Source organism: Salmo salar, unplaced genomic scaffold, assembly GCF_965601325.2.
Source record: "Salmo salar unplaced genomic scaffold, fSalSal1 ptg000152l, whole genome shotgun sequence".
Lineage (NCBI taxonomy): Eukaryota > Metazoa > Chordata > Actinopteri > Salmoniformes > Salmonidae > Salmo > Salmo salar.
In genome coordinates, this window is record NW_027675323.1 from 1,438,564 (window position 1) to 1,462,921 (window position 24,358).

The 24,358-nt window shown below is 40.6% G+C and overlaps 1 protein-coding gene and 1 long non-coding RNA gene across 2 annotated transcripts; both read left to right on the plus strand.

The window, feature by feature from the left end:
* The first annotated feature begins 701 nt into the window (after positions 1 to 701).
* Positions 702 to 4,587, plus strand: LOC123733288 (uncharacterized). The gene is made up of 2 exons (XR_006763723.2): positions 702 to 1,329; positions 3,142 to 4,587. It is a non-coding gene; the product is annotated as an uncharacterized LOC123733288 (long non-coding RNA).
* A 5,031-nt stretch (positions 4,588 to 9,618) lies between these two features.
* LOC145867021 (uncharacterized) lies at positions 9,619 to 21,157 on the plus strand. Its single transcript, XM_082971066.1, has 2 exons — positions 9,619 to 10,152; positions 17,576 to 21,157. Exons 1-2 carry the CDS (start codon positions 9,822 to 9,824, stop codon positions 18,535 to 18,537), a joined length of 1,293 nt encoding a protein of 430 aa, XP_082827192.1. The 5' UTR covers positions 9,619 to 9,821; the 3' UTR covers positions 18,538 to 21,157.
* The last annotated feature ends 3,201 nt before the right edge of the window (positions 21,158 to 24,358 follow it).

The following is a 24,358-nucleotide window of genomic DNA, read 5'->3' on the forward strand; positions in this document are numbered from 1 at the left end:
AAAACGTATACAAAACAATATGTCAAAAAAATGTATTCGATATATGTCTGTATTTGATTTGATATAATAGTTTTTTTTCTTTTTCTCTAATTTCTTTGGATTCCCTCTGGCTGTTATGTTATGTTATGTTTATGTTTTGCATGTTACTGTTATTTACAACAAGTTAAATAAAGATCTGTGCAAACTAAAAAACTACAAAAAAAATAAAATAATAGTTAGCGAATACATTACTGTAAACTAAAAAAATAAAAAATAAATAAATAATAATAAAAAAAAAAAAAATTATGAATATGAAACTGCCTTAAATACAGATACCAGGGCCTGGACATGCAGTTAGGTTTGTTTTCCTGTAGCTACTCTCCAGTTTGCTCCCAGCAGCGTTCATAGAACATAGATCACTGTTCAACTAGGCTGCGGAGTTCCTAGTCTGACAGATAATTCAACCAGTGTGACCAGTGGGTTTCTTTAAATGAATGAATATGAAACTGCCTTAAATACAGATGTGAATGATAGTATGTTTTAAATTCTCACTTAAAATATGCAGTGCTCTATTTGAACGTCTCAATATAATATTATTATTTCATGAAAGGAATGAAAAATAAATTTGTGTGCAAAAAAAACAACAATCTTAACTGCATTTCCCTCCAGTCAGCAGACGGCGATGTGCGTCTTTCAGGCGATGCTGCAGCGTGACGTATAATCTAGTGGACGGAACGGATCAACAACAACGAGTCAGCCACCTTGGTAGCCTACAGCCGAAACATTTAGACTGTTTCTGTGCATATTTGCCTCTGTGTTTTAAATATACTTCTGACATCTAGTTAATAGACACCATTAAAATGTTATAGGTACATTGTTAGTCAACTAGCTGGCTTGATAAGTTAGCCTAGCACTAAACTAGTCGCTCATGCTAACTAGCTAGCTAGCTAACATCCCCGACCATGAACTCACTGATGTATTCCTCGCCTGCTAAAGAAGAGGTCTGAACATGAGCTCCCTAAACTACTCCCCTCCTGTTAAAGAAGAGGAGGTCTGCTGGACGGAGAAAGAAGCTCTGGGGCTGAACATTGTCGTGAAAGAGGAGAAGGAAGAGGAGGATGTCACAGTAAAACAAGAAGTAGAGGGTGAGACTGTTACTGTGAAAGAAGAAGAGAAAGACGTTTCAGTGAAAGAAGAGGAAGACGCGTTCAGAGTGAAAGAGGAGGAGGATGTTACAGTAAAAGAAGAGGAGGAAGAGAAAGGAGGATGTAGTTTTTGGAGTGAAGGAGGAGAAAGAGGGAGAGATAACGGTCATATTGACAGAGGAGTCAGGAGATCTGATTACCATCAGTAAGTACTGTCTTAAAAACGGGCTCTAACTCTCCAAAGGTTTTGAACGAACGTGTTGTTTTAAAGCAGCATGCTACTGAAATTCTATACTTGAAGATGTTGTTCTGTACTATAGGAATTCATGTTATAATATAATGTTAAAGCTACATTTTAAAATGGATGATTAAAGCACTGAATGCTGATTGGCTGACAGCCGTGGTATATCAGGCCGTATACCACGGGTATGTCATGTATTTTTACTGTTCTAATTATGTTGGTAACATGTTTATAATAGCAATAAGACACCTCAGGGGTTTGTGATAGATGGCCAATATACCACGGCTAAGTTCTGTATCCGGGCACTCTGTGTTGAGTCGTGCTTAAGAACAGTCTTTAACCGTGCTATATTGGCCATATACCACACTTCCTCTGGCCTTATTACTTAACTGTAACATGTGTATACCATCAGAGTCCCCCCACCACAAAATCACAACTTAATTGTCTCACAGAATGGCAAACATGTTATAAATGAAATTTTTGACGTGTGTCCATTGTAGGCCTTGCGTAGAGTGTGTATACCCGCAAAAAGCAGATTTCTAAATAATGTTGGAGAAATACATAAAATAAGTGTCACGTCCTGACCATAGTAACTGGTTATTTTCTATGGTAGAGTAGGTCAGGGTTTGACAGGCGGTGTTTTGTGTTTTTCTATGTTTTCTATTTCTATGTGTTAGTTCTAGGTTTTCTATTTCTATGTTTTTTTGGGGGGTTGATCTCCAATTGGAGGCAGCTGGTCCTCGTTGCCTCTGATTGGAGATCATATTTAAGTAGGGGTTTTTCTTCCTGGGTTTTTGTGGGCAGTTGCATTCTGTTTAGTCTCTGTACCTGACAGAACTGTAAGTTGATAATTTCCTTTTGTTATTTTGTCATTAGTGTTTTGAGTAAATAAATATAATAATGAACACTCAACACGCTGCGTTTTGGTCCCCTCTATACGACGCCCGTTACAATAAGAAGCATTATTGAAATGAAATGGACACGTGTTATGGGGAGACTGAACATATTAGCAAAAGGACAAGCGTTTTGGGGAGACTGAAAATATTAGCAAAAGGACAAGTGTTTTGGGGAGACTGAACATAATAGCAAAAGGACAGTTTGTAAGTCTTCAAAATAACAATTTTGAAGGAAAGGTGTGGCTAAACAAAAAAATATAATTTAGAGAGATAGTAATGTCCATTATTACTTTAGAGATGAAGTGGGACACCAACAAAACGTTATTAACAATGGATCAACTGCAGCCTATAACACTGACTGGAATAGTAATATATATTATTATAGAGCTCTGATCAGCCTATAAACATGACATTATCTATTATTATAGAGCTCTGATCAGCCTATAAACATGACATTATCTATTATTATAGAGCTCTGCTCAGCCTATAAACATGACATTATCTATTATTATAGAGCTCTGCTCAGCCTATAAACATGACATTATCTATTATTATAGAGCTCTGATCAGCCTATAAACATGACATTATCTATTATTATAGAGCTCTGATCAGCCTATAAACATGACATTATGTATTATTATAGAGCTCTGATCAGCCTATAAACATGACATTCCCTGAGAGATTAGATTTGGAGCTCTTCATCATTTGTTTTTAAATCTCACCGTCACCAAGTTTATTATTAATGATGTAATGTTGTGAAAACTGACCTCAGGGTATTGAGGGATCTAGTCTAGATTAAACCTCATAGGAAGACATTTTTATTTAATGCAGGTTTCATTCAGGTCTCTGTTTAACTAGATACTCTGTTTGTCTTTGGCAGGAGAGAGACCAGACTCTGACAGCAGGAAGAGTTCCTCAGGGGAAACAGACCCAGAGACGCCTAACCAACACCACTGCTCCCACTGTGGAAAGAGTTTTAGGTGGTTAGGGAGCCTGAAAATGCATGAGAGAACACATACAGGAGAAAAGCCCTACCACTGTTCCCACTGTGGAAAGAATTTTACTCAGTTAGGGGCCCTGGTTGGACATGAGAGAACACACACGGGAGAGAAGCCTTATCACTGTTCCCACTGTGGAAACAGTTTTAGGTGGTTATGGGTCCTGAAAAAGCATGAGAGAATACACACGGGAGAGAAACCTTATCACTGTTCTCACTGTGGAAACAGTTTTAGGTGGTTAGTGAGCCTGAAAACGCATGAGAGAATACACACAGGAGAAAAGCCTTTCCAATGTTCCCAGTGTGAAAAGAGTTTTAGGTGGTCGGGGAGCTTGAAAAAGCATGCGAGAAAACACACAGGAGAAAAGCCTTTCCAATGTTCCCGATGTGAAAAGAGTTTTAGGTGGTCGGGGAGCTTGAAAAAGCATGCGAGAAAACACACAGGAGAAAAGCCTTTCCAACATACTAATACACAGGAGGAGAAGACATACCACTGTTCTCATTGTGAAAAGACATTTTCCCAGTCAGAGGACCTGAAATCACACGAGAGAATAGAGAGGCTGTGTTCTGACTTGTGTTTCTGACTGAGAATTTGTCCACGGCCAGGATTCATAGGGCCAGGGTGTCCGCTATGGACGCCTGGAAAAAATCAGCAGTGGACATTTCTGAACGTTTATCCAACAGACCTGTACATCCATGAATGGATCTCTATAATGTGTAACTATTTCTGATGTATGTGTTGTGATGAATTGTTTAATAGATGTACTATGTTAGGTATATTTATCTGTGGTTTAATTTCAACAGATTTTACTGATGCTATTAGATTGCTGTGTGGGGGGAGTTTTATATATACAGTGCCTTCAGAAAGTATTCACACCCCTTGACTTGTCCCACATTTCGTTGTGTTACAGCCTAAATTTAAAAAATATTTTTATTTATTTTTATTTCACCTTTATTTAACCAGGTAGGCCAGTTGAGAACAAGTTCTCATTTGCAACTGCGACCTGGCCAAGATAAAGCATAGCAATTCGACACATACAACAACACAGAGTTACACATGGAGTAAAACAAACATACAATCAATTATACAGTAGAAAAATCTATATACAGCATGTGTAAATGAGGTAGGATAAGAGAGGTTAGGCAATAAATAGGCCATGGTGGCGAAGTAATTACAATATAGCAATTAAACACTGGAATGGTAGGATGTGCAGAAGATGAATGTGCAAGTAGAGATACTGGGGTTAAATGGATTCAATACCCCATAATGTCAAAGTGGAATTATGTTTTTGGAAATGTTTACACATTTAATTAAAAGCCTAAATAAGTTCAGGAGTAAAGATTTTGCTTAACAAGTCACATAAGTTGCATGGACTCACTGTGTGCAATAATAGTGTTTAACATGATATTTGAATGAATACCTCATCTCTGTTCCCCACACATACAATTATCTGTATTGTCTCTCAGTTGAGCAGTGAATTTCAAACACAGATTCAACCACAAAGACCAGGGAGGTTTTCCAACGCCTCGCAAAGAAGGGCATGTATTGCTGGATGGGTAAAAAAAAGCAGACATTGAATATCCCTTTGAGCATGGTGAAGTTATTAATTACACTTTAGATGGTGTATCAATATACCCAGTCACTAACTCAGTTGCTGGAGAGGAAGGAAACCTCTCAGAGATTTCACCATGAGGCTAATGGTGACTTTAAAATAGTTAGTGTTTAATGGTTGTGATATGAGAAAACTGCGGATGGATCAACAACATTGTAGTTACTCCACAATACTAACCTAAATGACAGAGTGAAAAGAAGGAAGCATTCCCAGTCAGAGGACCTGAAATCACATGAGAGAATAGAGAGGCTGTTGGCACTAAAGTAATACTACAAAAGAATGTGGCAAAGAAACAAACTTTATATCCTGAATACAAAGCGTTATGTTTGGGGAGGGTTTGGCTGGCCGGGACGTCCTTGTCCCATTGTGATCTAGCGACTCCTTGTGGTGGTCAGCATGCACGCTGACTTCGGTCGCCAGCTGGACAGTGTTTCCTCCGACGCATTGGTGTGGCTGTCTTCCGGGTTAAACGAGCAGTGTGTCAAGATGTGCAGTGCGGCTTGGCAGGGTCGTGTTTCAGAGGACACATGGCTCGACCTTCGCCTCTCCCCGGAGTCCGTAGGGGAGTTGCAATTGGATATCATGAAATTGGTGAGAAAAAGGTGTAAAAGTACAAAAAAAATATATATATATATACACTCGTACTGAAATTTGATTTTTCGATGACCTGGCAGATGTGAAAACCATGTAAACACCTGCAAGACTTCGGTTAGAAGTGAATCACCTGCCTGGACATCCTAAGAAGCACCAGAGACCTGCATTTTGAAGTGGGTTTAATAATACTTGTGAAAACTGACTTCAGGTGATTGAGGAATCTAGTCGAGATTAAACATCATAGGAAGTTTTATCATGTTTCATTCAGGTCTCTGTTTAATTAATTATATAATCTGTTTGTCTTTGACAGGAGAGAGACCAGACTCTCCTTCTGACAGCAGGAAGAGTTCTTCAGAGGAACCAGACCCTGAGATGTCCAAACCAGCAGGACAACATCACTGCTCCCAGTGTGGAAAGAGTTTTACTCAGTAAGGGAGCCTGAGAACACATAAGAGAATACACACTGGAGAGAAGCCTTACCACTGCTCCTTGTGCGGAAAGAGTTTTAGGTGGTTAGGGAGCGTGGAAAGGCATGAGAGAACACACACAGGAGAAAAGCCTTTCCAATGTTCCCATTGTGGAAAGAGTTGCACCCAGTTAGGGAGCCTGAAGGAGCATGAGAGAATACACACAGGAGAAAAGCCTTACCACTGCTCCCACAGTGGAAAGAGTTGCACCCAGTTAGGGAGCCTGAAGGAGCTTGAGAGAATACACACAGGAGAAAAGCCTTACCACTGCTCCCACAGTGGAAAGAGATTTACCCGGTTAAGGTACCTGAAAGAGCATGAAAGAATACATACACATACACAGGAGGAGAAGACATACCACTGCTCTCATTGTGGAAAGACATTTTCCCAGTCAGAGGACCTGAAATCACATGAGAGAATAGAGAGGCTGTGTTCTGACTTATGTTTTTGATTGAGAAATTGTGTTTTTGTTCATTCTACATTAAATAATATTGTATGAATGAAATCATACTGAAAAATAGGTCTACATGTTTTTTCCAGCTCAAGACATGATCATGTCGAAAATCGGATTAAAAGAGTAAAAAAAAAATGTTTTGATTATGAACTTAAGATTGATTGAATGCAAGTGTAAACCCCTAAATGTTGTTCACTATATAATTGGGATATTTCAAACATGTTAATTATTAAATAGATTGATATTAGTATTTCTTCATTCAGATTGTCATTGTAAATGCGTATTGGTTCTCAATTGACATATCTGATTAAATAAATGTGAAATAAAGTAAATGTCATATTATTTTTGGGAAGTCTATTTGGTTCTATGTTGGGACTATAAGAATATTTTGAAGATAAATACACAAGGCAGAGTACGAGAGAGACAGAGGACGAGAGGTCAGTACAGTACTAACAACCAATGGAAATAGTGTTTTTTCCTGTAATAGGGAGTTATTGATCAGTGGTTCAGCAACATGGGAGGATGTAGATGTACACTACCGTTCAACAGTTTGGGGTCACTTAGAAATAACCTTGTTTTTAAAAGAAAGCCATTTTTTGTCCATTAAAATAACATCAAATTGATCTGAAATACAGTGTAGACATTGTTAATGTTGTAAAGGACTATTGTAGCTGGAAACAGATGATTATTAATGGAATATCTACATAGGCGTACAGAGGCCCATTATCAGCAACCATCACTCCTGTGTTCCTATGGCACGTTGTGTTAGTTAATCCAAGTTTATCATTTTAAAAGGCTAATTGATCATTAGAAAACCCTTTTGCAATTATGTTAGCACAGCTGAAAACTGTTGTTATGATTAAAGAAGCAATAAAACTGGTCTGCTTTAGACTAGTTGAGTATCTGGAGCATCAATGTAACCTCTCAAATTCATAGACAGGTGTTGCATCTATTTTTACCCAAAAGTAGTTTTTTACCCGGAGACTGTAGTGCTACTTTCTCAAAATGAACATAAATGCTGTAGGGGGAGGGTTCTGGTGTTTTACCAGGAGACTGGGGCCGATCCCCATTTAGGAATGTATGTCTTGCTTACTCACACTCTGCATGTGTTGATACCTTGCTGAAAACCCTCACAGTTGTTGGCCAACAGATTTTGTCATGGAGTTTTCATTCAATAGGGTTTAGAGTCCATTTCATCTTAAGCCATTCTTTTAAATACGGTAATACCTTTAATTAGAATGTTGTGCCTTTAAATACCTTTTCATTCTAATTTTGTTGACGGACTCAATAGAATACACGGAGTCAGAAACTAGGGATCAATTCAAGAAAGTCATCATTCGTCTCTGTTTCAACACCAACTGGTAGATTTAAAAATACTCTGATCTTGTAGATTATTTAGGTACATTTTAGGGTTAGGAAAGTATGTATGAATCATAAAAACAATAGTCCTATAAATCTACCCTAATTCTTACTAATCATGGAAGTTTGATGACAACGGCCCAATCCTACATTTACATAAGTGTTCAGACCCTTAACTCAGTACTTTGTTGAAACAGCGATTACAGCCTTGAGTCTTCTTGGGTATGACACTAGAAGCTTGACACACCTGTATTTGGGTAGTTTCTTCCATTCTTCTCTGCAGATCCTCTCAAGCTCTGTCAGGTTGGATGGGGAGCATCGCTGCACAACTATTTTCAGGTCTCTCCAGAGATGTTTGATCGGGTTCAAGTCCGGGCTCTGGCTGGACCACTCAAGGACAACAGTGCAATAATATGTAACAACTTCACAACAAATACACACATCTAAAGTAAAGGAATGGAATTAAGAATATATAAATATTTGGACGAGCAATGTCAGAGTGGCATAGACTAAAATACAGTAGAATAGTATAGAATACAGTATATACATATGAGATGAGTAATACATAGACAGATACAGTAGAATATGATAGAATACAGTATATACATATGAGATGAGTAATACATAGACAGATACAGTAGAATAGTATAGAATACAGTATATACATATGAGATGAGTAATACAGTAGAATACAGATACAGTAGAATAGGATAGAACCTAGTCTGTTCATTATATACTTCAACATTATGTATTGTTACACCATGTAGGAGCAGTATAGACCTAGTCTGTTCATTATATACATCTACATGATGTATTGTTACACCATGTAGGAGCAGTATAGACCTAGTCTGTTCATTATATACATCTACATGATGTATTGTTACACCATGTAGGAGCAGTATAGACCTAGTCTGTTCATTATATACATCTACATGATGTATTGTTACACCATGTAGGAGCAGTATAGACCTAGTCTGTTCATTATATACATCTACATGATGTATTGTTACACCAACACAAAAAAAGGAAATTATATTATTTTATACTAATACAATTGCTCAGAGAAAGAGATTTAGTTTAAAATGTAATTCTCAAAAGGTTGGGGTCTGAATTATTGCCACCCATGTTTTCAGTACTCCAGCACCCTCCCCTTGGGAGGATAACGACACTGAAATGTTTAATGAGATTAGAGAACACATTGGGTGGGATCTTAGACCATTCCTCCATACAGAATCTCTCCATGTCCTTGATTTATTTAGTCTGTCTTATGGACTGCCCTGTTCAATTCAAACCACAGATTTTCAATGGAGTTCAAGTCCGAAGACTGAGATGGCCATTAAAAATGTTGATTTTTGTGCCCAATTAACCATTTCTTTGTGGATATTGATGTGTCTTGCTGGAAGATCCTCTTATGGCCAAGTTTCAGCCTCCTAGCAGAGAGGTAACCAGGTTTTGGGCTAAAATATCCTGGTAGTGGGTAAAGTTAATTTATTTATTTCATACAGTAATTTTTGCTCATCATTATCAAGGGTACCAATAACTAGGTGCTTATTTTGATATCTAGTTATTTGACTGAATCAGAAATACAGATGTGGAGTAGATGTAGAGTTTGTTTTAAATTCTCATAAAAAATCTGAACTAATCAAACACTTGTTGCTCTTTGTACTTGTTGATATAATATTCATATTTAATGGAGAGAAAAAAAACGTTTCCCTAAACTGCTTTATAATATTATAATTCAATGAAAGAATAAAAATAGTTTTCCCTCCTCAACTGCGTTTCCTCCCTCCAGACAGCAGATGGCGATATGTGTCTTTCAGGCGATGTTTCTAGTGTGACGTATAATCTAGTGGACGGAACGCTTCTTCAACAACTGCAGCCACCTCGGTAGCTCGCTAGCCGACAAAGTCGGAACATTCAAGTTCTTTAGACAATTTCGTGGTTTAATTGCCACTATGATTCAAACATACTTATGTGGAAACAACTAGCTACCCCATTTAATTTCATATTTACGTTGTAAGTCAACTATCTGGCTGGTTAAGTTAGCATTAGCCTAGCTAGCTAACATCCCCGACCATGCGCTCACTAAGCTACTCTCCTCCTGCTAAAGAAGAGGTCTGCTGGACGGAGAAAGAGGGACTGTGGCAGAACGTTGTCGTGAAAGAGGAAGAGGAGGATGTTACATTACAAAGACAAGTAGAAGGTGAGGCTGTTACCGTGAAAGAAGAAGAGAAAGACGCTTTCAGAGTGAAAGACGAGGAGGAAGATGCCGTTTTTGGAGTGGAGGATGAAATGAAAGAAGATGAAGACGTTTTTGGAATGAAGGATGAAGAGGGGGAGATTACTGTCACATTAGAGGAGGACGAAGAAGAGAAGACTGGAGAACTGATTATTACCAGTAAATACAGTGAGTACTATCTAATAAAACAGGGACATTGATCTGATTAACACCAGTAAATACAGTGAGTACTATCTAATAAAACAGGGACATTGATCTGGTTAACACCAGTAAATACAGTGAGTACTATCTAATAAAACAGGGGCATTGATCTGGTTAACACCAGTAAATACAGTGAGTACTATCTAATAAAACAGGGACATTGATCTGATTAACACCAGTAAATACAGTGAGTACTATCTAATAAAACAGGGACACAAACTCTGCAGATGTTGAACTAATGTGTGATTTTTAAAAGGGCATTCTACACTCAAATATGTTTTTGTACTGTATGAATTGTTCACTTTTCCTGTTGAAAAGTGATATAAATACAGTAAAGTATAAACACACTAATGGGAAACAAATAAATGTTTTGAGCAAAATAGTGCTTTTTTAACAACTGCAAACTAGAAGGAGTGAGTGATGTCATAGTAAGGCCTTCAAGGAGTTGGCTTGATGGGAAGTCGTGATGTCATCCAATAGGAGACTGATCTTCATGTGAATATTCATTATTCTTTTAAAAATCCTTCATGTTCTGTCAAGTTGGTTGTTGATCATTGCTAGAAAGCCATTTTCAAGTCTTGCTATAGATTTTAAAGACGATTTAAGTCCAAACTGTAACTAGGCCAATCAGGAACATTCAATGTCATCTTGGTAAGCTCCTCCAGTGTAGATTTGGCCTTGTGGTTTAGGTTATTGTCCTGTTAGGAAAGTTGTTTGTATTCAGATCTCTGAAATGCTCTCTACCTACGTAACATTTAGTGTCTCCTTATGTTACGCTGGAAAAACAGTTTTCATGGATACAGAAATCCTAAATCATTTCAGAGTTTGCTAATCCAATGGTTCTAACCAAGAGTGACCTTAACTTTATTGACAACTCCCAAATGGATACTGTCATTAATGTGGTTCTTCAATAATTACACATAATACATAATACTTTAGCTGTTTAGTTACAGTCACATGTTCAACTATCATCAGCTGATCCAGGAAATCATTTTCTGAATGACAGTCACATGACAAACATGACGACATGCAACAACAACCAAAGTGCTTCTTCATTCATTACTCTGGTAAAGACAGTTATGCCGTGCTCCACATTGGATCCAACACCCCTAACAAATTGATGTTTATAATGTGTTATTGTCTGCTTGATTTACTGTAGGGTCTCGTTAGTCCGTTTGGAAACAGAGATACTTAGCTCATAATGTGTAGAGAACTGTTCCTTGATGGATAGGCTATTGTTCAACACACAGAGCTATTTTCCTATATTCAGGACATTTAGAATGACAACACATTACAGAGTAGCCTAGTGGGATTATTCACAAAATTATTTGGTGATCAGGTTATGAAATGTCATGACAAAGACATTTTAATTTCCATGTTTCACCTGAAATATTAAATGATTTATAGTCCTACGGCTATGTTGTTGTTAGATAAAGTTATGGGTCCTACAGTAGGTCTATGTTATTGTTAGGTGAAGTTATGGGTCCTACAGTAGGTCTATGTTATTGTTAGGTGAAGTTATGGGCCAATTTGTTAAACACTTAGTGTACAAACCCTTATTGTCAGGCTGATGGAAAAGCTAGCCAAAGAGCATTTAACTGGTTGAAGTGTTTAACTATAAATCAGTTGATTTGTGACAATAACACAAACATATTAAGCAGGAGATTCAAACGAGCCTTACAATTATAATCCAAAAGTAATGTGAAATGTACTCATCATCAACCTGTAAATGGAGGCTATTTTTGCTGTCAGCCTATGAGAACTCCCCTGAGTTTCCCCCACGGTGGTGAATTAGTGAGTAGACACAGAGCTTAATGTGAGTTTCCTTGAGTAGCACTCCTGATCTTGCGCTGTAATATTCAGAATACATTGTGAAAAACTAAAATCTTAGCTCACCATTTTTGCTCCAGGCAGATATACTACATCCATAACTAGTGGTTTCCTCATTAGCAGATATACTATATCCATAACTAGTGGTTTCCTCATTACCAGATATACTACATCCATAACTAGTGGTTTCCTCATTACCAGATATACTACATCCATAACTAGTGGTTTCCTCATTAGCAGATATACTACATCCATAACTAGTGGTTTCCTCATTACCAGATATACTACATCCATAACTAGTGGTTTCCTCATTACCAGATATACTATATCCATAACTAGTGGGTTCCTCATTACCAGATATACTACATCCATAACTAGTGGTTTCCTCATTACCAGATATACTACATCCATAACTAGTGGGTTCCTCATTACCAGATATACTACATCCATAACTAGTGGTTGCCTCATTACCAGATATACTACATCCATAACTAGTGGTTTCCTCATTACCAGATATACTACATCCTTAACTAGTGGGTTCCTCATTACCAGATATACTACATACATAACTAGTGGTTTCCTCATTACCAGATATACTACATCCATAACTAGTGGTTTCCTCATTACCAGATATACTACATCCATAACTAGTGGTTTCCTCATTAGCAGGGAGGAGTTTCTGCAACCAAATTGTGTCGCCCTTATAGTCCAAACACAGAAAGGGGCCTATATTGGAGACCAAAAGTCTCATCATTTTTGCTCCAGGCAGATATACTACATCCATAACTAGTGGTTTCCTCATTACCAGATATACTACATCCATAACTAGTGGTTTCCTGTTACGTGAATTAAGTTATCAATGTTCTTAATCCGAACTTCAATTAAACTACTCAGTCTGCCCCCCCCAGAGTGTGTTAGATTCTGGTTGAATGAAGCAGACGGATAGCCAGCCTACAAGGGTCTAAACGTTAATTTATGAGAGCTCTGAAAATCCTTACAATGTACTAAGCCTTTTATATTAACACACACACACACACCAGTACAGAACTCCACCAAGCAGTACCCAGACCACCTGTCTCCTTATCCGTTCCCAGGCCGTTGTTTCTCTCCCTAACTTAAGGAGGCCTCTTCTCCTGTTCCTTCCCAAGGTCGTCTTATCAACTCTGCCCTGCTCATTTTTTGAAGTGGTACCCGTGTCTTACTCACACACAGTATTGCACAGTATTAACCCATTATTATAGCCTTAATTCGAATACATTTCAACAGGTTATAGGGTTTCTGAGTGAAATCATTTAGTCAAACTTTTAGTCATATTTTACATTTTACATTTAAGTCATTTAGCAGACGCTCTTATCCAGAGCGACTTACAAATTGGTGCATTCACCTTATGATATCCAGTGGAACAACCACTTTACAATAGTGCATCTAAATCTTTTAGGGGAGGGGGGGGGGGTTAGAAGGATTACTTTATCCTATCCTAGGTATTCCTTAAAGAGGTGGGGTTCCAGGTGTCTCCGGAAGGTGGTGATTGACTCCACTGTCCTGGCGTCGTGAGGGAGCTTGTTCCACCATTGGGGTGCCAGAGCAGCGAACAGTTTTGACTGGGCTGAGCGGGAACTGTGCTTCCTCAGAGGTAGGGAGGCGAGCAGGCCAGAGGTGGATGAACGCAGTGCCCTTGTTTGGGTGTAGGGCCTGATCAGAGCCTGAAGGTACGGAGGTGCCGTTCCCCTCACAGCTCCGTAGGCAAGCAGATGCGAGCTTCAACTGGAAGCCAGTGGAGAGAGCGGAGGAGCGGGGTGACGTGAGAGAACTTGGCAAGGTTGAATACCAGACGGGCTGCGGCGTTCTGGATGAGTTGTAGGGGTTTAATGGCACAGGCAGGGAGCCCAGCCAACAGCGAGTTGCAGTAATCCAGACGGGAGATGACAAGTGCCTGGACTAGGACCTGTGCCGCTTCCTGTGTGAGGCAGGGTCGTACTCTGCGAATGTTGTAGAGCATGAACCTACAGGATCGGGTCACCGCCTTGATGTTAGTGGAGAACGACAGGGTGTTGTCCAGGGTCATGCCAAGGTTCTTAGCACTCTGGGAGGAGGACACAAGGGAGTTGTCAACCGTGATGGTGAGATCATGGAACGGGCAGTCCTTCCCCGGGAGGAAGAGCAGCTCCGTCTTGCCGAGGTTCAGCTTGAGGTGGTGATCCGTCATCCACACTGATATGTCTGCCAGACATGCAGAGATGCGATTCGCCACCTGGTTATCAGAAGGGGGAAATGAGAAGATTAATTGTGTGTCGTCTGCATAGCAATGATAGGAGAGACCATGTGAGGATATGACAGAGCCAAGTGACTTGGTGTATAGTGAGAATAGGAGAGGGCCTAGAACAGAGCCCTGGGGGACACCAGTGGTGAGAGCACGTGGTGCGGAGACAGATTCTCGCCACGCCACCTGGTAGGAGCGACCTGTCAGGTAGGACGCAATCCAAGCGTGGGCCGCGCCGGAGATGCCCAGCTCGGAGAGGGTGGAGAGGAGGATCTGATGGTTCACAGTATCAAAGGCAGCAGATAGGACTAGAAGGATGAGAGCAGAGGAGAGAGAGTTAGCTTTAGCAGTGCGGAGAGCCTCCGTGACACAGAGAAGAGCAGTCTCAGTTGAATGCCCAGTCTTGAAACCTGACTGATTAGGATCAAGAAGGTCATTCTGAGAGAGATAGCTGGCCAAGGACGGCACGTTCAAGAGTTTTGGAGAGAAAAGAAAGAAGGGATACTGGTCTGTAGTTGTTGACATCGGAGGGATCGAGTGTAGGTTTTTTCAGAAGGGGTGCAACTCTCGCTCTCTTGAAGACGGAAGGGACGTAGCCAGCGGTCAAGGATGAGTTGATGAGCGAGGTGAGGTAGTGGAGAAGGTCTCCGGAAATGGTCTGGAGAAGAGAGGAGGGGATAGGGTCAAGTGGGCAGGTTGTTGGGCGGCCGGCCGTCACAAGACGCGAGATTTCATCTGGAGAGAGAGGGGAGAAAGAGGTCAAAGCACAGGGTAGGGCAGTGTGAGCAGGACCAACGGTGTCGTTTGACTTAGCAAACGAGGATCGGATGTCATCAACCTTCTTTTCAAAATGGTTGACGAAGTCATCCGCAGAGAGGGAGTGGGGGGGGGGGGGGGGAGGATTCAGGAGGGAGGAGAAGGTAGCAAAGAGCTTCCTAGGGTTAGAGGCAGATGCTTGGAATTTAGAGTGGTAGAAAGTGGCTTTAGCAGCAGAGACAGAAGAGGAAAATGTAGAGAGGAGGGAGTGAAAGGATGCCAGGTCCGCAGGGAGGCGAGTTTTCCTCCATTTCCGCTCGGCTGCCCGGAGCCCTGTTCTGTGAGCTCGCAGTGAGTCGTCGAGCCATGGAGCAGGAGGGGAGGACCGAGCCGGCCTGGAGGATTAGGGGACAGAGAAAATCAAAGGATGCAGAAAGGGAGGAGAGGAGGGTTGAGGAGGCAGAATCAGGAGATAGGTTGGAGAAGGTTTGAGCAGAGGGAAGAGATGATAGGATGGAAGAGGAGAGAGTAGCGGGAGAGGGAGAGCGAAGGTTGGGACGGCGCAATACCATCCGAGTAGGGGCAGAGTGAGAAGTGTTGGATGAGAGCGAGAGGGAAAAGGATACAAGGTAGTGGTCGGAGACTTGGAGGGGAGTTGCAATGAGATTAGTGGAAGAACAGCATCTAGTAAAGATGAGGTCAAGCGTATTGCCTGCCTTGTGAGTAGGGGGGGAAGGTGAGAGGGTGAGGTCAAAAGAGGAGAGGAGTGGAAAGAAGGAGGCAGAGAGGAATGAGTCAAAGGTAGACGTGGGGAGGTTAAAGTCACCCAGAACTGTGAGAGGTGAACCATCCTCAGGAAAGGAACTTATCAAGGCGTCAAGCTCATTGATGAACTCTCCAAGGGAACCTGGAGGGCGATAAATGATAAGGATGTTAAGCTTGAAAGGGCTGGTAACTGTGACAGCATGGAATTCAAATGAGGAGATAGACAGATGGGTCAGGGGAGAAAGAGAGAATGTCCACTTGGGAGAGATGAGGATTCCAGTGCCACCACCCCGCTGGCTCGATGCTCTAGGGGTATGCGTGAACACGTGGGCAGACGAGGAGAGAGCAGTAGGAGTCGCAGTGTTATCTGTGGTAATCCATGTTTCCGTCAGCGCCAGGAAGTCTAGGGACTGGAGGGTAGCATAGGCTGAGATGAACTCAGCCTTGTTGGCCGCAGACCGGCAGTTCCAGAGGCTGCCGGAGACCTGGAACTCCACGTGGGTCGTGCGCGCTGGGACCACCAGGTTAGAGTGGCAGCGGCCACGCGGTGTGAAGCGTTTGTATGGCCTGTGCAGAGGGGAGAGAACAGGGATAGACAGACACATAGTTGACAAGCTACAGAAGAGGCTACGCTAATGCAAAGGAGATTGGAATGACAAGTGGACTACACGTCTCGAATGTTCAGAAAGTTAAGCTTACGTTGCAAAAATCTTATTGACTAAAATGACGAAAATGCTAGCTAACTAACACTAACACTACACTAATCAAGTCGTTCCGTTGTAATGTGATAGTTTCTACATTGCTGCTAGTCGGTAGAGGTTGGCTATTATACAAAAGCAACTTTGTAGCTAGCTAACATAACACTAATCAAGACGTTCCTTTGTAATGTATTTAGTTTCTACAATGCTGCTCGTCGGTAATAGTTGGCTAGGTATGGAACAATGGCGTCGCGGGGGACGGAAATAGCTGGCTAGCTAACCTCGATAATTACTAAACTACACAATTATCAAGCTATGACAAAGACAACTATGTAGCTAGCTAGCTAACACTGCACTAGTCAAACCGTTCCGTTGTAATGTATTAGTATCTACAGCGCTGCTAATCGGTAACGGTTGTTTAGCTAGCAAACCCACTAGCTAGCAGTGGGTTTGATGACTAGGTGTGTTGACTAAGTCTGGAGTCAGGACAAGGCGTCGCGTCGCGGCTGGCTAGCTAACCTCGATAATTACTCTAAACTACACAATTATCTTTGATAGCTAAGAAAAATTGCTCAGATCAAACAAACCAAACCGTTGTAATGTAAAGAAGTGTAGTATTACCTGTGGAGCGAAGCGAAGTGCGACTGCTCGCTCCGGAGTGGAGCGAGCAGTCCATTACATTTCCTCATTACCAGATATACTACATCCATAACTATCGGTTTCCTCATTAGCAGGGAGGAGTTTCTGCAACCAAATTGTGTGTGCTTTGCCCTCGTGCCGCAATTGTCGCAAACACAGAAAGGGACCCAAATTGGAGACCAAAAGTCGTCTGGCACACTGCTTAGAGTTTCAACAACATGAATAACTTATTTATAGCCTACAATCATCGATGTTACTACTAATGTGAAAACAAGACAAAATATGACTATTGTTGCTATCTTGACTGTGTTTATTTTCAAATTTAACAGACGTCAATTGTTGTACAACTTCATGGGTACGCTCTGGGCATCACCCTTTACCTCAAATAAACAGTGGATTTTTGTTGTGGGCATTTAACCATCTGACGTTGTCATTCACACAGGAGAGAGAAGTGACTATCGTGGATCCTCTGGGGAGCCTCAACAACCTCATGATGCTGACGAGGCAGAGAAGAGTCTCTCCAGATCAGAACTCCTCAAGAAACACCAGCAGAGACCCACAGGGAAGAAATCTCACTGCTCCTCTGACTGTGGGAAAAGATTCAACTCTTCAGTAAAACTTAAAATACACCAGAGAACACACAAAGGAGAGAAATCTTATAGCTGTGATAAATGTGGGAAGAGTTGTACTACATCAAGCCAGCTGACTTTACACCAGAGAATACACACAGGAGAGAAACCTTATAGCTGTGATCAATGTGGGAAGAGTTTTGGTCACTCGAGCAATCTGACAGTACACCAGAGAATACACACAGGAGAGAAACCCTGTAGCTGTGATCAATGTGGGAAGAGTTTTACTACATCTGGCTCTCTGACTGTACACCAGAGAACACACACAGGAGAGAAACCTTATAGCTGTGGTCAATGTGGGAAGAGTTTTGTTCAATCTGGAGAGCTGACAGTGCACCAGAGAATACACACAGGAGAGAAACCTTATAGCTGTGATCAATGTGGGAAGAGTTTTACTACATCTAGATTTCTGACTGTACACCAGAGAATACACACAGGAGAGAAACCTTATAGCTGTGGTCAATGTGGGAAGAGTTTTGGTCAGTCTAGCCAGCTGACATTACACCAGAGAACACACACAGGAGAGAAACCTTATAGCTGTGGCCAATGTGGGAAGAGTTTTGGTCAGTCTAGCCAACTGACTCTACACCAGAGAATACACACAGGAGAGAAACCTTATAGCTGTGGTCAATGTGGGAAGAGTTTTGGTCAATCTAGCAATCTGACAGTGCACCAGAGAAGACACACAGGAGAGAAACCCTATAGCTGTGATCAATGTGGGAAGAGATACTGTCGTAAAATATCTCTGATCAAACATCAGAAAATACATACATGAAGGATTTGTTTCATGATATCAATGAATTAATGTCACAATATAGAATGTTTTAACATTGTAGTAGGAGTATTTTAATGATGTCAATGTAGAACACTAAACGTTTGTCCCCTGTTCTATTGATTTCAACATGATATGGATATTAGCCTCAGGGGGAAAATCCAGGCTCTGAAATGGAAGAGTACTATTTATGAGATTTAACAAAAAGTGATTAACACAAAAAGAGTTGTGTTACACTTACCATGTTGGTTACCCACTGGAATCAAAATGAAACACTTCAAAATGTTTAGGTTTTCAATATATCCCAAACTTCTTCTGCATATTGGTTATTGATTTGGACACGTTGCAACTGTGTTTTGACATTGCACTATTCTCATTTAGCAAAATGGAATTGAAAAGACGTTGAAAATAAGACTAAAAGTCCAATATATGTTCGGTTGTAGTTGAAAAGATGTCGTTTTTTTCAATGACTTGAAAACAACTTAATTTCAACATACTTGCAGCCTATACACCTATAATCAATTTTATTAACAATCTTACATCACTCCAGTATTTATTTACAACATTCAAGTGCTAATTGTCTTTATTCCACTACTGAAGAAGAATGACTCAAATCACCTCATATTTCAAACATCCAGCCTGACAAAATATACATTTTTTATCATTCCATGTCTCACCATTAAGTTAATTATTGCCAATACATATTAACAAAGGGGTGTATATTTGGTTTTGATATTTCATATTTACAATTATGTAACATTTAGTAATCATAGTTATTCATGCAACCAACTGACAATTTTTGGTACAATTATATTGGAATTGTTGCCCTGCTTTTAGAATATCAGGGTTCATTCTCAGATGTGCCAACCCAAATGTACTAGAGCATGACATTGGGGACTGGGCCCCGATCCAACAACATGCCTATCTAGTGAACCCTGAAAAGAGAGAGAAGCTCTGCAGTGAGGTGGAAAGTTACTACGGATATTGCAGGAGTTTCCTCTTGAAATCAGACATGTCGGTGGTAAGGACAACTTGGTTGCTGATTATCTCAAGGGTTGGCAGTCAAAAAGATGTGTTTTGCGTTTAGCCATTTAACCAGTGAGTTGCCATGGATCACAATTTATTTTGACACGTTTTTCCGTGTTGGAGATGAGTTTTATCTCTTATTCTTTTCCGTATTGAAAGTGCGCTGTTGGTTAGGGGCTCGTAAGTAAGCTTTCCAGTGTTGTATCCGGCGCATGTGACTATTACAATTTGATTTGAGTTTTGTTTGGGCTCGTTCTAGAAGCTAGTGAGTTTTAGGAAGACGAGAGTTCTAGAAGCTAGTGAGTTTTAGGAAGACGAGAGTTCTAGAAGCTAGTGAGTTTTAGGAAGACAAGAGTTCTAGAAGCTAGTGAGGTTTAGGAAGACGAGAGTTCTAGAAGCTAGTGGGATTTAGGAAGAGGAGAGTTCTAGAAGCTAGTGAGTTTTAGGAAGACAAGAGTTCTAGAAGCTAGTGAGATTTAGGAAGACGAGAGTTCTAGAAGCTAGTGGGATTTAGGATTCTATGGAAAGAAAAAGGAGAAAAAATAATACTATTGTAAATTATTATTTAGAAATATGTGTTTTTTCTTGTTTTTAATTGTTGACATCCAGTAGACACCATGTTTATATTGTAGAAGGTGAAGCATTGTAGATGATTATGTGAAATGGAAGTTGTAGTGATACTCTGAATGAAAAGCCAACTGACATGCTTCAACACCTGCATTGCATTGCTTGCTATTTGGGGTTTTAGGCTGGGTTTCTGTACAGCACTTTGTGACATCAGCTGATGTAAGAAGGGCTTTATAAATACATTTGATTTATTGATTGTACAACTGAAATGTGTCTTGGGTGCACTGATTGGTGTCACCTCGTTAGCACGTAGGACGCACTGATTGGTGTCACCTCGTTAGTCAGTATGTGTTACACCTGTGCTGGCTTGTCCATCTCGTTAGTGGGAAGGTGTTTCACCTGAGCTGGTCCAGGTTCTATTTAAGAGTGTCTGGCCCAGTGCTCCAGTTGTCTTGATACATGTGGAGAGTCAACACCTTTAGTTGCTCCACCTTTTTGGTTTACTTCCTGTCTTTAAGTTTGGTGTGGGTTTTTCTTTTGTTTGTCTCTTCTTGGGCAGATTTAGTGGGTCTCATGGTGGGTGTCTTTTAGGTCCCAGTTGTTGTTACTAGTCAACTTTCAGTGGACACCCCCATAGTGTCTATCAGAGCCCCTCCTAAAAAACAAGCTTATATTTTGGGTTGGATGTTGCATCCAATTAATATTTTAATCAATGGCATTTCATCCTCTTATGTTTGTGTACTAAGTATTTGTTTTTTCCTGTGAAGACATTGTGTTGCATCATGTCATATCAGAGACCCTCCTAAAGAACACACTTATATTTTGGGTTGGATATTGCATCCAAGGAATATTTTAATCAATGGCATTTCCTTAGAATGCTCATTAGTCTTTCAGTTGTTACGTCTTCTGTTTGTTGTGTACTAAATATTTGTTTATTTTCATTGTCTTTTATTTGTTTTTTCCTGTGAAGCCATTGTGTTGCATCCATGTCTGACATGTGCTGTATAAATAAAGCTTGATTTGATTTGAACATATTGCAAAACTAATGAACCCTATGACCGACCAATCAACAGACTCTTGGTCCACCTTAGTATGAAAAACTGTATCAATCCCACTTTTCCAGCCTGCTGAAGGCGTGGTGGAGCGGTAAACACCACCCCCGGCTCTACCAGGGGCTTGAGGTGGTCTCCCACAGCTCTGCTTATGTCATGTTCTGTGGCCTTGCTGTTCCATTTATTGACTGTCCCTGCAACACAGAAACACATTTAGTCATATTATATAAAACACTCAAAGTAATGGATATGGAGCATCTATGGCCTCAGTTACACCTGGCACCTAAATGCGACTTCTGTCTTCCGATCACTCTAAGCTGCATTAGGTTCAGATCTACCAGAATGGGCTTTTGATATAGTATGGATACAGTCAGGCCACTGAATATGCATCATCAATGTAAAGAGATGGGGTGAATGAGTGGGGAAAGGTACATTTTACACAAATTACCTTCATAATAAATCAAATGTTATTTGTCACATACAGGTGTTCAGCAGATGTTATTGCGGGTGTAGCGAAATGCTTGTGTTCCTAGCTCCAACAGTGCAGCAATATCTAACAACTTCACAACAAATACCTAATACACACAAATGTAAGTAATGGAATAAGAATATATAAATATATGGACGAGTGATGTCAGAGCAGCATAGACAGATACAGTAGATAGTATAGAATACAGTATATACATATGAGATGAGTAATACATAGACTAAGATACAGTAGAATAGTATAGAATACAGTATAGACATATGAGATGAGTAATACATAGACTAAGATACAGTAGAATAGTATAGAATACAGTATATACATATGAGATGAGTAATACATAGACTAAGATACAGTAGAATACAGTATATACATATGAGATGAGTAATACATAGACTAAGATACAGTAGAATACAGTATAGACATATGAGATGAGTAATACATAGACAGATACAGTAGAATAGGATAGAATACAGTATAGACATATGAGATGAGTAATACATAGACAGATACAGTAGAATAGTATAGAATACAGTATATACATATGAGATGAGTAATACAGTAGAATAGTATCGAATACAGTATATACATATGAGTGATACAGTAGAATACAGTATATACATATGAGATGAGTAATACATAGACATGGTTGTCTCACCATCATAAAAGTACACAGCGCAGAACGAACCACGCTACAAACCGGTTTGTAGCGTGGTTCGTTCTGCGTTGTGTACTTTTAATCAGGACACTGCCACAACTGGAATTATGATGGTTGAATCATGTTTATTGGTCCTGCACACGAAGAGACAACACACAATATGTTAGCCCTCGGTGCAGTCACAGCTCTCGGGCACCTTGCTAGCTGAAGGTCCGGCAAAAGAGAACGATAAAAGGGTACGTAAGTACGGATAACCCGCGATGGACCAAACCAAAATATACAAACTTTTACAATTAGGTGTATTTACAATATAGATATCAAAAAATGTTTGTACACGGAAAAATAACATTAACTATGCTGCTGTAATTAAATAAAGAAAACACATTGAATTATTATTATTGTTATTAACTTATTAACATCCCCTCTTGACCTGGCCTACTTGAACTGTCCTTGCGTGCAACTTGGTGCATAATCTAGGGGAACAACATCACTCTACTACATTCACCCCCATTGTTTTACACTAGATTATAGGCACAAAACAAAACACATTACCTCGAAGGTAACAAAGCAAAGAAAGAAAAAAAAATTCACACCCACAGAGCGACGGAGTAACCCAGTGTAGTCCCTTAAATCTAGACCCACAAATGGTCGATCAGCTGGAAAGCTATCCCGCGAAGGATTAGGAAAAATAAGAGGTAGCTAATCCCTTATTCAACCGTATACAAAAAATGCCAAATACATTTTATGCTGATGAACTACACACAAAGTTACATGAATTGTCAAAATTTTTAGACCAACCCACAAATCACTCTAAGACCCAGTTAGATTACCATATACACCCCAAAAAATGAAAAGGTAGGCAATATCCTACCGTCACTGAGAAACCAAGAACGGTTTCATTTCCTGTGTAGACATAGTTTGGATTAACCTATTCACTGGCTTAATAAATCTACCTAGTCTAGTCCGAACACCCTCACCCAAAAACCTAGCAGGAATGTCACGGACAGCACTAACCGTGCTCAGAGGTCTAACCTCAGGTTGGGGAATACTACAACTCGGCCTATCCGGAGCTAGCACACTTTCAGTTACAGACTCAACACTAGTAGTGTCAGACGACTGATCAGAATCCTGGTAGATTGCCACAGACCACACTGACAAAGCATCTTCAACTAAGTTAACAACATCTGTCACAGCACCATCCCCACTGAATGGAGTTTCGCCATCAGAACTCTTGTAGGCTTTGGGGATCTCTCTCTGGTCCACTTCTACTGAGCACACCTCACTGAAGGGGACGTCATATGGCCTTTCCACTTCACTTCCATCAACTGGGACTTCACCATCCTCTTGGAATATCCTCCCAGAAGACTCAGGAAGGCTACCCAGTGAACAGTCCTTGCGTCACTCCCATCCATTTTGCTGGACGTTGCAGACATCCCAGAGAACACGTCACCACCCGATAGATATCCGTGACTCTCAGGTTCCTCCCAAGAAGGCAAAGGCAGAAAGTTGACTGGCATAATCAGGTTCCTATGCACCGTCTTGATGCGTCCAGTGGTAGGGTGCTGTATACGATATGTGTTCAGTGAGCTGTTCTTCGCAACAACTATGTACACCGCACTGTCCCAGCGATCAGCCAGTTTCTTCTTGCACCTCTCTCCCTTGTTAGCAAGTAGAACTCTGTCTCCCTTCTCTACCGAATGACCCTTCGACCGTCTGTTGTAGGCCTCAGCTTGTCTCTTTTGTTGCTTACTAGCATGCTGCTGAGCCAATGTCATGGCTTCTCTCAGATCCTCACCCAAAGACTGGACATACTTATCCACATCGACCGTGTCCCCATCCAACAGCACACTTTCAAACATAACATCTACTGGCAACCTAGGGGTGCGTCCAAACATCAAGAAGAAGGGCGGAAACCCAGTAGTCTCGTGAACAGTGCAGTTATAGGAGAATGTCAATGTGTTCAACATCTGAGGCCATTTAGCCTTGGACCTAGCTGGCAGAGCTCTAATCATCCCACCCAGCGTGCGATTTAGACGT

Excerpts from the sequence above, each read along its gene's own strand:
- LOC145867021 (XM_082971066.1), top strand. The coding sequence starts at position 9,822 with ATGCGCTCACTAAGCTACTCTCCTCCTGCTAAAGAAGAGGTCTGCTGG. Across the intron at positions 10,153-17,575 it reads GATTATTACCAGTAAATACA|GAGAGAGAAGTGACTATCGT; the intron begins GTGAGTACTATC and ends TCATTCACACAG.